The 13,335-nt window shown below is 33.8% G+C and overlaps 1 protein-coding gene across 1 annotated transcript in view; it reads left to right on the top strand.

Annotated features, from left to right (window-relative positions):
- Positions 1–13,335, top strand: part of ARL6 (ADP ribosylation factor like GTPase 6) — a 33,791-nt gene that overhangs the window by 4,927 nt on the left and 15,529 nt on the right. Inside the window, exons 3-5 of the mRNA XM_004389014.3 lie at positions 3,600–3,661; positions 5,056–5,124; positions 9,375–9,469. Coding sequence (XP_004389071.1) covers positions 3,600–3,661; positions 5,056–5,124; positions 9,375–9,469 — 226 coding nt within the window. The remainder of the gene's footprint in view (positions 1–3,599; positions 3,662–5,055; positions 5,125–9,374; positions 9,470–13,335) is intronic.

Below are 13,335 nucleotides of genomic sequence, written 5' to 3'. Positions count from 1 at the left end.
CTGGAGAAACCCCGAGAGTATGGCCCCCAGACGCCCTTTTGGCTCAGTGGTGAAGTCACTTCCGAGGTTCACCGTTCATTCAGGGACTGGACAGCCCCATAAAACAAAACGGGACTAATGAGGCACAGCAGTCCAGGGACGAGGGCTAGAAGGCAGAAGGGGACAGGAAAGCTGATGATAGGGAACCCAAGGTTGAGTAAGGACAGTTTGGATAGGTAGTGACGTTGTTAAGCATTGTCATAGGGCAACATGTATACTAACTGTTAAATGAGAAACTATTTTGTTCTGTAAACTTTCGTCTAAAGTGAGAATAGCAGCACAATTGGAAGAGCGTAGTCGATGTCATTGAACTGTGCATGTAGAAATTTTTGAAATGGTGTATCTTTGGCTATGTATATTTTCACCAAAAGGTCGAGAAGGGAGAAGGTTGGCATGTCATGGGGTTGTTAACCAATGTCATAAAACAATATGTGGATTACTGTTTAGTGAGAAACTATTTGTTCTGTAAACCTTCAACTGAAGTACAATTAAAAAAAAAAAAGTACAGGTCCTGTAAGTATGGAAGAAGTGGGGAATGGATATTGAGTAGGCAACTAACATTCTGCATAGTTGGTAAACACCCTTATTTGAGTTAAAACTGTTAGTCAGCTAATGAAAAATGTTGAGTAAAAAAATAATGCAGATGGTATACAGATAGGGCAAATATTAAGAAGGTCTTATTTTTGATGACTGAATGGCTGAAAATTAGAAAACAAAGCTTTTATGTATGGTAGTTAAAAGTAAACTTCAGTGCCTTTAAGTAGTGGCGTGTTGAGAAACCTTAGTGCTCCAGTTCTTTTGAGACAGCTTCCGTTTTACTTCTGTTCAGGTAGAAATTGGTTTGGAATTACAAAAAATGTCATTTTTTCTTCCTGTCATTATTCCCTTCTACATCGATGAGAGTTTACCGTGCAGAAACAACTAATGGCCTGTGTATTTTCAGGTGGGAGTTAGTTTGAGGCAGCCGGATAAGAAGCTGAAAATGGATTTGGAAGGTAATTTAGGTGTTTTAGGGGGCTCCCCAGCTGTGTTGGGAATCAGCTGAGATATACATACTGAAGTCAGACAGATATAAAATACCAGCTTTATTCTTGAAAAGGCTGGTATTGGAGAGCTTGGTTTAGATCTGGTCAGAGCACTTGATAACACTCTCTTGAACTGAGATTAATTTCCCCAAATTTCAAGCTTTTCTCATTGGGGAAAGAGCCTGCTCGTCCAGGCTCACTGCGTGGCTAAGAGCAGATGAGAATGCATGCTCCGATAAGCAGCTGGCTCTCAAAAGAGGAAGGGAGGGGCTGAGCCAAACATGCTTAGCTCCATCTCACAAACTGAGCAGTCAGATAAATTTTTTTTCCATGGAGAGAACTAAATTGGGCAGGGAGGGCAATGGAAAAGCTAGGAGTATCGTTTGAATAGTATCCCCTCTACGTGGAAACGGGAGAAGAGATTCCTTCCCAGTAAGGAAAAGAACAGGTTAAAAAGCCTACACTACATTGGAGACTGTCTCCTGACCTAGATGAGTACAAGAAGATACTTATATCACTCCTTAAGAAGAAAATGTAACATTTTACCCAACAAGATAAGGTATTGATGGCACCAAGGATATCATTTTTGGCAGACTTAATGAAAATAACCAAATAAGGTCTCTTTCTGAAATCTTGTTCTAAATAGTCTGTCTCTGAAATCTTGTTCTATCCTTGCTGATGTTGCTGTATCTCTGGGCTGGCTCAGATGGTCTACTCCACTTAAATAATAATTCCTACACTTCTTGTTTGCTTTATACCATTCCTTACCCATTTTAGAGAATGACCAAATGTATTTCTTCCTGAATAAAACCAAACGAAATTAATATTGGAGACTTGCTTTTGGTGTTCTTTAGAGGAAAATTGATCCAACTTAAATCTGGGAGCACGAGCTCACATACTTTGTTCTGTCTTGATTAATTTATAGTTTCTTTTTTCTAATGGACTTTAACTAGAACTTCAGAAGCAAGGAGAAGAAAAAAAAAGTTGATGAATTTCATCCCTACAAGTAGAATAGCCAATTAAAGGAGCTTCTTTGGAAACAAAACCAGCTTATGAAGAGCCTAGGTGATTCTGAAGAGGCTAGAGGAATATGCTAAGTACAATTCAGTGAAGACAAGGCTACCATTTTGACTTATATTTTCTGAGATTTCTTTAACCTTTTAACTTTATCACTTTTTTTTTTTGTTATTGGTATGTTTTTCCTAATAATAATATGTGTTGATTTTATTGTATAATTAATACATAAGACACTTAAAATCAAAACAGTGGAGTTTTTGGTGACAACAAAAAGTTAGGAAGCTCTTTATTCCAAAGCTTGTTGTAGAATGAAGGAACCCCAGTGTATTAGGCAGGAATCTTAGCAGGAAGCAAGTTCTACTAACATAAACAAAAGGAAAAGTATTTTTGAAAGAGTATTAGGGAAGTTCATAAGTTGGAAGGAAAAGCTGAATAAACAAACTTAAAAAGACACAACCAGGGCAGCTCTGGCTGAAAGAGGACGAGGGACTTTTCACTAGTGCATTACCATAAAGTTGACTAATCTCCAGTGACTTTTCGGCTTCTTTCTTTCCATTTGAGTTTAAAATTTCTGGAAGTAGACTACCATAGTGAATATAATGTTGTGATGCAACAATTTCCCCTCTACCCCCTATTATCACATAAAAGCAACAAGATGAACTAGAGGGGGATTTTTTTTTCTCCTGCTGAACTCTTGCCCTTTTTTAGTCTCTACTCCACACAGAATTCCCTATGGCCTACAAAGCTGTATCTCTCTTACCTCATTATATATTGATCTTTCCCTTACTCAGTGCACTTTAGCCATACAGGCCTTCTACTTTTCCTGAGTGTTAAGTACCTTCTTGCCTCAGGGCCTTTGCACTGTCTGATTCCTCTGACTGAAATGTTCTTTGCTGAAATGTTTTCATAGTTTTTCCCCTTCTTGTCATTTACTCTTGGGTCAGATGCCACCTCCTCAGAGAAGCGTTTCCTGAGTACCATTCTTCAAAGCCATGGTACCAACCACCTTCTGCCCTGCTGCTTCCCAATCCCAGTCACCTTTTGTTGCACTTAATCTCTACCCAAAAATGTGTTAGTTGTTTGTTGCTTTTTACCTCCTCTAGGGTATAAGCTTCATGAGAGCAGAGACCTTGTCTGTCTCCTTCACCATCTACACATGAGGACAATCCTTAGCATATAAAAACTCGATAACTATGTATTGAAAGATTAGAAAATCCTGTATGTGAACTCAAGGTGACTTATTCAACTACTTCTCTAAATCCTGGGTAATTAACAGCAAACTGTAAAATGTGAATTAAGACATACACATTATGCAAATTCACAATTAGTAAAGCTAAAACTTCTGTAAAGAATTTACACACAGTGATCCTATTGTGAAAATTATAATTTTGTTTAATCTTGTTATGTCCTTAGTGGCAGATTCTAGAAATGGAAATTTTGATGCTTTTTTTTCTTTAACCTGAGGAAAAATTCATCTTTGTTAATTGCAAATTTTCAAACTTGTCTTCTCTCTTTAAGGCTCAATCTCAAGACATAGTTCCAACCATAGGATTCAGCATAGAAAAATTCAAATCATCCAGGTAATTCACTTTATTTATACTTTGATTAAGGAGCCTGGTGGTGCCACGGTTAACCTCTGGCTGCTAACCAGAAGGTTAGCACTTAGAAGTCACTCAGTGGCTCCATGGGAGAAACACCTGGCAATTTGCTTCCATAGAGATTATGGCCAAGAAAACCGTATGGGGCAGTTCTGCCTTATCACATGGGGTCGCTGTGAGTCGGAATCAACTTGATAGCCGATTAAGAAGTTATGGGCAACTGCTTGAATTTTATTTTAAAATTCTCTTTCTCTCTCTGTATACACACACACATACATACACATATACATGTTGTTAGTTGCTATCAAGTTGATTCCAACTCATGAGTGTGTGTAGAAATATATAGTCATATATAAAATGTATATATAAAATGTTTTTATTGTCAGTTTCCCCCCAGAAGAATGTAAGCTCCATGAAGACAAGGATTATTTGTTTTCTTCATTGGATGTATCATTTGATACCGAAAAAATGTTAAATGATGGTGAATCTTTAAAAAAAATTTTTTTTTGAAGAAATGTAACTATATGTTAATAATTGTCAATTCTAGGTGGTGAGAACCTTGGAGTTTGTTACCTAGCTGTTTGTGCTTTTCTGTATTTTTTAAAATTTTCTCAAAATAAAAATTATAATTTAAGGAGGGGGAAAAGAAACCATGGGTGAAAAATGACACTATTAGATCTTAGGATGTTCATTCTTAGAAAAAATAATTTGTTGTTCACAAGCCTATAGTCATGAACATATTTGTACCACCACCTCTGAAGAATATTGAATATACCATGGACTGCTGAAAGATCGAACAAATCTGTCTTAAAAGAAGTACAACCAGAGTGCTCCTTAGAAGCAAGGATGACGAGACTTTGTCTCACATACTTCGGACATGTTATCAGGAGGGATTAGTCCCAGGAGAAGGACATCATGCTTGGTAAAGTGGAGGGTCAGTGAAAAAGAGAAAGACCCTCAACGAGATGGATTGGCACAGTGGCTGTAACAATGGGCTCAAGTATAACGATTGAGAGGATGGCGCAGGACCAGGCAGTGTTCATTGTACATAGGGTTGTCCCAGTCAGAACCGACTTGGCGGCACCTAGTAACAGCAACAACCTCTGAATTATTTTTCAGAATTTAGGGTTTAAAGAGAAACTATGATAACTTCACAGGCAAAAAAAGAGTATCTTTTTATATGTTATTTATTACAAAATCATATTTGTATTCACTAAATTCATAGTTTGGAGTTTCTACTTGAGAGTTGGTATAAGCTGAAATATTGTATATCAAGAGTGATTTGTTGAAAATACTTTGAAATTTTAAGTAAAAGTTGCACTTCAAATTAGTAGTTTATAATTTAGTCATTTTATTAATTTGATTGCTCTTTGTAGTTTGTCTTTTACAGTGTTTGATATGTCAGGTCAAGGAAGATACAGAAATCTCTGGGAACACTATTATAAGTAAGTACATTCGTGAATGTTGGTTAACTAGGTGATTATATTTTAGTATTATTTAATGGTTGAATATGGTCATAGTTTATTATTATTTTAATAAATAATGATTAGAAATCCAAATGATTGCATGGGCTTGGTTGTAATGTTTTTTCATACAATTTACATTAATTCACATTAATATTGAGTTTTCATATAATTTTCATTTCCTCACTTAAAGAAGTGCAATCATTTTTCATATTGCTTTGCAGATACTTCAGGTCTTTCGTGACCTTGGGCCTTTGCATGTGCTGTTCTCTGTTTTCAGTACTCTTCTACCCAACGTCTCTCCAGTTTAAGGTTAATACAGCCATCTTTTAAGAACAGCTCAAATTTACTTCTCTAAAGTTTCACTATTTCTCCCAGTTATTTTGTCCCCATTGCTCTCGTAGTACTGTGTCCATTCACATATCTGTAATCATGCTTATTACGTCTTCAAGTCCTGTACCATCATGATCTCCCTAATGGAATTGTGAACTCCTCAAGGGCAGGGATTATTTCTTATTCAGATTACTTCTTCAAGTTCTAGCAAGATACTTAGCATATTGCTCAGTAAATATTTATTGAGTAAATATAGTTAAAATAACAGTACTAACTCTAAAAGTTAATCCATTTGTTCTTTGAACAATTCTAAACAAGATATTTTCTAGCATGTACAAATCAAGTACTCAATAATTAGTTCAGATTCTAGAAGAGAGATTAACAACTGTCAAGGTACTAGGATCCAAACGTGTGATAACCTCCTTAAGGTGTGCATATGTTGTTAAATGAATTCATTAACCTCTAATGTTGTTAGGACTCCTTCATCCAAGAGCAGTGTAACTCACTTTTTGTTGTCTGAACTTAAAAATACTACTAAACTCCCTTTTGTTATTATGCATGTAATCACTGCCAGATCAGATTTAGATTTTAATGAACTCTTTCCTGGTGACAATATGGGAACAGACATTGCATTCTTCTGATATGAATGAACCAAAGGAGATTTATTCCAGATATTCTTTCTTTTCAGTGAGGACTTTAATAGATTGAAAGCCTATTTAAATCATAGAAATCCAAAAGACCTCATAGGTCAGAGAAAAAGGAGAGTACTCCAGATTTGAAAGCCAGTTTAGAAAAGGAAAAGTGGTGTATTTTTGGTGTCCTGTATTAAATTCACTGGGGAAATGTGAGATTTTTAAGAAAGCCTGTTCTTATTACGGGATTTTTTTATTCCTCTTCCAATTAGTTTTCCTAAACAATTACTTTTTAAAAAAATGTATTTGCTTAAGCTACTTTTAAAAATATGCATTTGTTTTAATTACAGAGGACAAATACACATAGAAACTTGTATTTGAAAAATGAAACTTTTTTCTGATTTTAACTCCTTTTTCTTCAGAATCTCTTTGGAAGAAATTGATGAATTCAGGAATATTGTGGTTAAATTAGTAGATTGGTAAATACAGTTACTGTTGAGAAGTTTACAATAGTAAAATTATTTCCTCTGCCTCTGTTATTTTTCCAATTATGAAAGAACAAGTGAATTTTTGTCTTTTTTACTGGAAAGGGTTAAAAAGATTAATAAAGTTTACCGTTGGCAAAATGAGCCACTCTTATGAGTGGGAATGTTATATTTTTTTGAGGGTAATTTATCAATATCTGTTAAAATGAAAAATATTCATACCATCTGGCCAGCGTTTTTACTTTTAGAAATGTATCCTGTTTCAAGGACTAGTGGGTAAGGATATACAGATAAGAATGTGCATTTAACATTATTTATAGTGACATTTTTTTCATATCTCAGTTATATAAAGGAAAATCATATTTTTAATATGAATATGTGCTTAGTATATATTTTGCGGTTGTTGCTAGTTGCCACCAAATTGATTCCAACTCTGCGACTCCATGTGTGCAGAGTAGAACTGCTCCATAGGGTTTTTAAGGCTGTGACCTTTCAGAAGCAGATCTCCAGGCTTGTCTTCTGAGGTGCTTCTGGATGGGTTCAGATCACCAACCTTTCAGCTAATAGTAGTGCGCTTAATCATTTGCACCACCCGGGGATTTTTAGTATGTATAGACAGAAGAAAAGAATTAGAGGACTATGCACCAAACCATTAATAACATTTGTTTTTAGAATAGTGGGATTATAAGAGAAGGTCACATTCTAACGTATGTGTATGTTAAATATTGTATAATTTTTGCATATTATTAAAAATATTAAAGTACAAAATATAAAGAGTGCATTTTTTAAAAGTTGGAAAAATCTAACAAAGAATGTAGAAAAATTTTCCCATAAGTCTCACTATTCATAAATTCACCATTGTTAATCTTTACGGTATGTTTCTTTTTGGCAATGTGTAATATATACTTTATATAATTAAGAAGAAAGGAGCCACCTAAATTATGTGTTATGTATAATTTTGCATCCTAATTTTTTTCAGTTAACCTTTCTATGACATGGGTAAATCAGGAAAAACATACAATGAATATAACTCTAATGGTTGCCTAATATTTTTTCATAATACTGTGCTAGAATTTGCTTAATCATTTCTCTATTTGGGTCATAAAGGCTATTCTCAGTTTTTGAAGATTATAGACAACCTTGAGTTAATATATCACTATATAAATCTTGGAGCCCTGTTGGTGCATTGGTTAAGAGCTCAGGCTGCTAAAGAAAAGGCTCAGGCTGTTTGAATCCACCAGCTGCTCCTTGGAAACCCTATGAGGCAATTCTACTCTGTCCTGTAGGGTCACTATGAGTCAGAATCAACTCGATGCAGTGGGTTTGGTTTATATAAATCTTTGTCATAGCTTATAATTCCTTAGAATAAATTCCTAGAAATAAAATTACTAGCTCAAAGTGTTCGAACATTCTTAAAGCACTTGAGATGTATTTCCAATTGTACCAGTTTCTATATCCACTAGTAATGTATGACTATGATAATCTACATTGTCATTTTTAAAAAATGATGGGAGAAAACAATTCTAAAAAGTTGTTTTATTTTTATATTTGAATACTAGTGATATTGAACATTACAATCTTAACTTATGACTGAAATAAGTACACAAAAAAGTACAACTGTCCAATAAATAAAAGATGCTGAGCCTCATTAGCAATTAATGAGATGAAAATCAAAATAATGTATTAGAATGTCAAAGATGAAAAGAATGACAGTAGCCAGTATTGGCAAGGGAGTGGGAAAATTAGTGCTGGTGGGAGTGAGTGGTACAACACTTCTGGAGAGCAACTTGTCGATGTTTATCTAAAATTTATGTATTCCTAGAAATTTTACTCAGAGGAATAAATCTTAAAATATCAGGAAATTTAAAAAAATGTGTGTAGAAAGATGTTTACCTCAATTATTCCTAATAACAAGAACTGAAAATAACCTAAAAGGCTAACAATATCTGATGGCACATCCATGCAGTGGAATCCTTTGTAACCATTAAAAGAAAGGTGCAGAATAGTCAGTGATTTTAAAAATGCTGGTGTGATGTATTAGTAAATCCTTGAATCAACTCATTTGCTGGCTATTATCTTTAAAAAAATCAACTAGAATAAAATAAAAGCTATTAGTAGGTATTGTTTCCGAAGACTTTTATTTCACATGCATTTACATATACTTTTGTGTAGCATCTCAAATATAAAGTTATTTGTTTCTCACTATAAACACATTGCTGTCTCACTATGGGTTATGGTAAAAAGTTTGAGAAACACTGGTGTAGAGCTTTAATGTCTGATTATGTTCAAACTGCATTGCTAAAAAAATTAAGGAAATACATATAAATGCCAGAAACAGGATATGAAACAGCACAATTCCATTTTAAATACAGACACGGATACTCGTGTAAATGCACAAAGAAAAGTATCAGAATTGACATATAACAAAATATTGCTAATAATTATATCTGGGTAAGAGGATTATTTTTGAATTATTTTTCTGATATGTTCTATTTTTTTAGACAAAAAAAATTTCTTGTAGTTTTTTTAAAAATATGGAGTAGCAAGTCATGAATTTTATCATACTATCATCCAAATTAAAAGAGATTATTTTGCATGGTATATAACTAATGGTTAATATCTTAGTCACTGACATAAATTAATAAGAAAGAACACCAAAACCTCTAATGTTAAATGGACATAGGACATAAAGAGATAACACACAGGTTAAGAAATGCAGAAGGATGATAAACATGGAAAAATTTTTAAGTGTAGCTTTAATTTTTCCTTTTATGTTATACAGAGAAGGACAAGCCATTATTTTTGTTATTGATAGTAGCGATAGGTTGAGAATGGTTGTGGCCAAAGAAGAACTTGATACTCTTCTGAACCATCCAGGTATGTGTGTGTGTTTCAATTTCTGGGTTTCTGTGTTTTTGTGTCTGTTTTTAGATGTGATATTTTGCTCATTTGTGTTGGTAAAAGTGTTGCTTACACTATTTAATTATCTCTTATGTAAAATGTTTGAATTTTAAAATATGTTCATTATGCAGAATTCATAATGTCTTTACCTACATTTTCTGGGTCTCTGATCTTTTTTTTAACCTAAAATAAAAATCCCCTTTCGTTCTGATTACATAAATAGTATGTACCAATAGCAAAAATGCAGACAGAAAAAGAATAAGGAAGAAAGTAAAAATCCTTGTATTTCAACACCTATTAAAATTTTGGTTAGCATCTTTTTATGCATTTCTCCATGTGTGTATACATGCACATGTATATGTTTGTGTATGTGTATGTGTTCACAGCATTTCTTACATAATATTTTTATTGTGGGAATTCTTTTCAAACAGATCTTTTCTGTTTTTAATCTCCAACTTCTAGTCCCCCAAGCCTCTTCCCAAGATATTAGCATTAATGACTTGGTGGGGTTTTTTTTCATACCTTTCATGTGTGCTATATTTATTCACACACAAAAGACATAGAGTTGGGGACTACAGGAACTGTCATTGTTTTTACCAAAATGAAATCGTATTCTATACACTCTTCTGCATCTTTCTATTCTCAGTAACACTGCACGATGGAAATACTTCCAAGTCAGTTAGCATAGATACAATTATTCTTTTTAATGGTACCTTAGATGCCATACTATGGGTGTCCTACAGTTTATTCAACCATTAACCGTTCACTTATTGATGGATATTCTTTTTTTCCCCCCACTACGAACAATGCACCAAATAAGTATCATAGTACTCTGCATTTATAGCCATATTGATAAGTGCCGCTGAGTTGGCTTCAAATCAAAGCAACCTTAATTTTGTTCAACCCTGGATCACCATTGCAGTCATTGCTATGTTTGAGCCCATTGTTGCAGCCACTGTGTCAGTCTATCCCATTGAGGGTTTCCCTCTTTTTCGCCAACCCTCTACCAAGCATAATGTCCTTCTCGAGCTATTGGTCTCACCTGATAATATGTCCAAAACACATAAGATGAAGTCTTGCCTTCTTCACTTCTAAGGAGCACTTGGGCTGTACTTTACCTAAGACTGCTTTATTCTTTCTTCTTGCAGTCCACAGTATATTCAGTATTCTTTGCCAACACCACAATTTGAATGCATCAGTTCTTCTTTAATCTTCCTTTTTAATTGTCCAGTTTTCACACGCATGTGAGGCGACTGAAAATACCATAGCTTGGGTCAAGTGCACCTTAGTCATCAAAGTGACATCTTTGCTTTTTAAGATTTTTTAAAAAATATTTATAGCATTACTAATGTCAAAAAGATTTTAAGTAAACTTTGTGCTAGGGCTTTTAGAGAAGAGTAGTGGTTAAAATTATCTGTGTATATTTGGGTCTATTTCTAGATTCTATTTTGTTCCGTTGATCTATTTTATATCCTTTCCCAGTGTCTTGATTACTGTAGCTTTAAAGTTAACTTGTTAGAAAAACTCCTGCTGAGATTTTATTTAGATTGCATTTGGGGATGATTGACATCTTAATATTGGATTTATATTTAACATTGTCTTCCTACTCATGAACAAGATATATTTTTCATTTATTTATGCCTTTCTAAATTGTTCTTAGTAATCTTTTACAATTTTCTGTGTAGAGATCTTACAACGTCTTTCATTCAGTTTATCCCTAAGTTTTTTATATTTTTTGATGCTATTAAATGGTATTTTTAATTTCATATTTGAATGATTCATTGCTAGTAATGAAAATACTTGACTTGGTATCTAATGACATTGTTAAGTTTATTATTTCTAAGAATTTTTCTGTAGATTTCTTAGGATTTTCTTTGTATCAAATTATGTCTTCTGCAACAACAACAACAAAATTTTGCTTATTTCTTTTCAGTTTTTATGGCTTTTATTCTTTTTGTTTTATTACACTGTCTTGAGCCTTCAGTACCAGTATGGTGATAAATAGAAATGGTGCAAGAGGACATCCTTGTCTTGTTCCAGTTCTTAAATTCTGCATTTTCCATTAAGTATAATGTTAACTGTAGGGTTTTCATACACATATTTATCAGGTTGAGGAAATCTCCTGCTATTCCTGATTTTCTGAGAGTTTTCATCATAAGTGAATGCTGTATTTTGTCGAATGCTTTTTCTGCTTCTATTAAAATTATTATATAATCATTCACATATAAATTACATTATTCATTTTGGTATATTAAACCAACATTTATGCTCCCAGGCCAAACCTTACTTGACCATGGTGTATTAACCTTTTTATACATTGTTGGATTAGATTTGTTAAAATTTTAAGCATTTTTGCTATTGTGCTTATGAGGATTGTTGGTCTGTAATTGTCTTGTAATGTTCTCATCTGATTTTAGATCAGTGTTCTAGTGGCCTCATAAAATTAGCTGGGAAGTGTTTTTGAATTTGTGTAGAATTGGTATTATTTCTTCCTTAAATGTTAGATAGAATATACCAGTGAAGCCATTTGGGTCTGTATTTGGGGATGGGGATTGTTAATTATGAATTCAGCTTCTTTAAATGATATAAGGCTATTAAAGTTTTCTGTTTCTCTGTGGATCAGTTTTGGTAATTTGTGCTTTTCAAGGAGTTTGTCTATTTTATCTAAGTTGTCACATTTGTTGGCATTAAGTTCATAATATCTCCTCATTAGCCTTTTAATGTCTATCATCTATAATGATGTCTCTTCTGTCATTCTTAATATTGGTAATTCATATCTCCCTTTTTTTCTTGCTCAGTCGTATAAAGAGTTTATTGATTTTATTAATTTTCCAAAAAACAACTTTCTACTTTGTTAATTTTCTCTGTTGGGGTTTTTTTATTATTATTAATTTCTGCTCTTGTTTTTATTATGAACTTGCTCTACATACATTTAATTCTTTATCTTCTTCAGGTGGAAACAGAGATCATTGATTTTATATCTCTCTTTTCTGATACAAGCTTTTAAAGCTGCTCATACTCTCTAAGGCCTTCGCTGCATCTCATGAATTTTGTTACATTTGTTTTCTTATTATTTGGCTCAAAACATTTTCTAACTTGTGATTTCTTCTTTGACCAATGGATTATTTAGTAGTGTGTTATTTAATTTCCCAAATATTTGGGAATTTTCTAAGTATTTTTTTGTTACTGATTTTTAATTTAATTCTATTTGGTCAGAGAATGTACGCTGTATGATTTAAATCCTTAGAAATATATGCTCAGCATGTGGTTTAGCTTGGTGACTGTTCCATCTGCAGTTAAGTAGAATGTGTATTTTGCTGTTGTTGGTTGAAGAGGTTTATAGATGTTAGTTGATAGTGTTGTTCACATCTTCCACATCTTTATTAGTTTTTTATCTACTTGTTCTATCAGTTTCTGAGAGAGGGGTGTTAAAATCCTATCTCTGATTGTGGATTTGTCTGGATTTTCCTTTAGTGCTATCAAATTTTGCTCTATGTATTTGGAAGCTTGTTTATTAGGTACTGTCTTAGTCATCTAGTGCTTCTCTAACAGAAATACCATGAGTGGATGGCTTTAACAAACAGAAGTTTATTCTGTCACAGTCCAGTAGGCTCCAAGTCCAAATTCAGGGCGTCAGCTCCAGGGGAACACTTTCTCTGTTGGATCTGGAGGAAAGTCCATGTCATCAATCTTTCTTTGGTCTGGGAGCTTCTCAGCACAGTAACCTCAGGTCCAAGGGACATGCTCTGCTCCCGGCACTGCTTTCTTGGTGGTGTGAGGTTCCCATGTGTCTCTGCTCACTTCTCTCTTTTATATCTCAAAAGAGATTGGCTTAAGACACT

This window comes from Trichechus manatus, unplaced genomic scaffold, assembly GCF_000243295.1.
Source record: "Trichechus manatus latirostris isolate Lorelei unplaced genomic scaffold, TriManLat1.0 scaffold00229, whole genome shotgun sequence".
NCBI classification, from domain to species: domain Eukaryota; kingdom Metazoa; phylum Chordata; class Mammalia; order Sirenia; family Trichechidae; genus Trichechus; species Trichechus manatus.
Note: the sequence above shows the minus strand (reverse complement) of the source record. Positions and strands in the feature narration are given on the sequence as shown.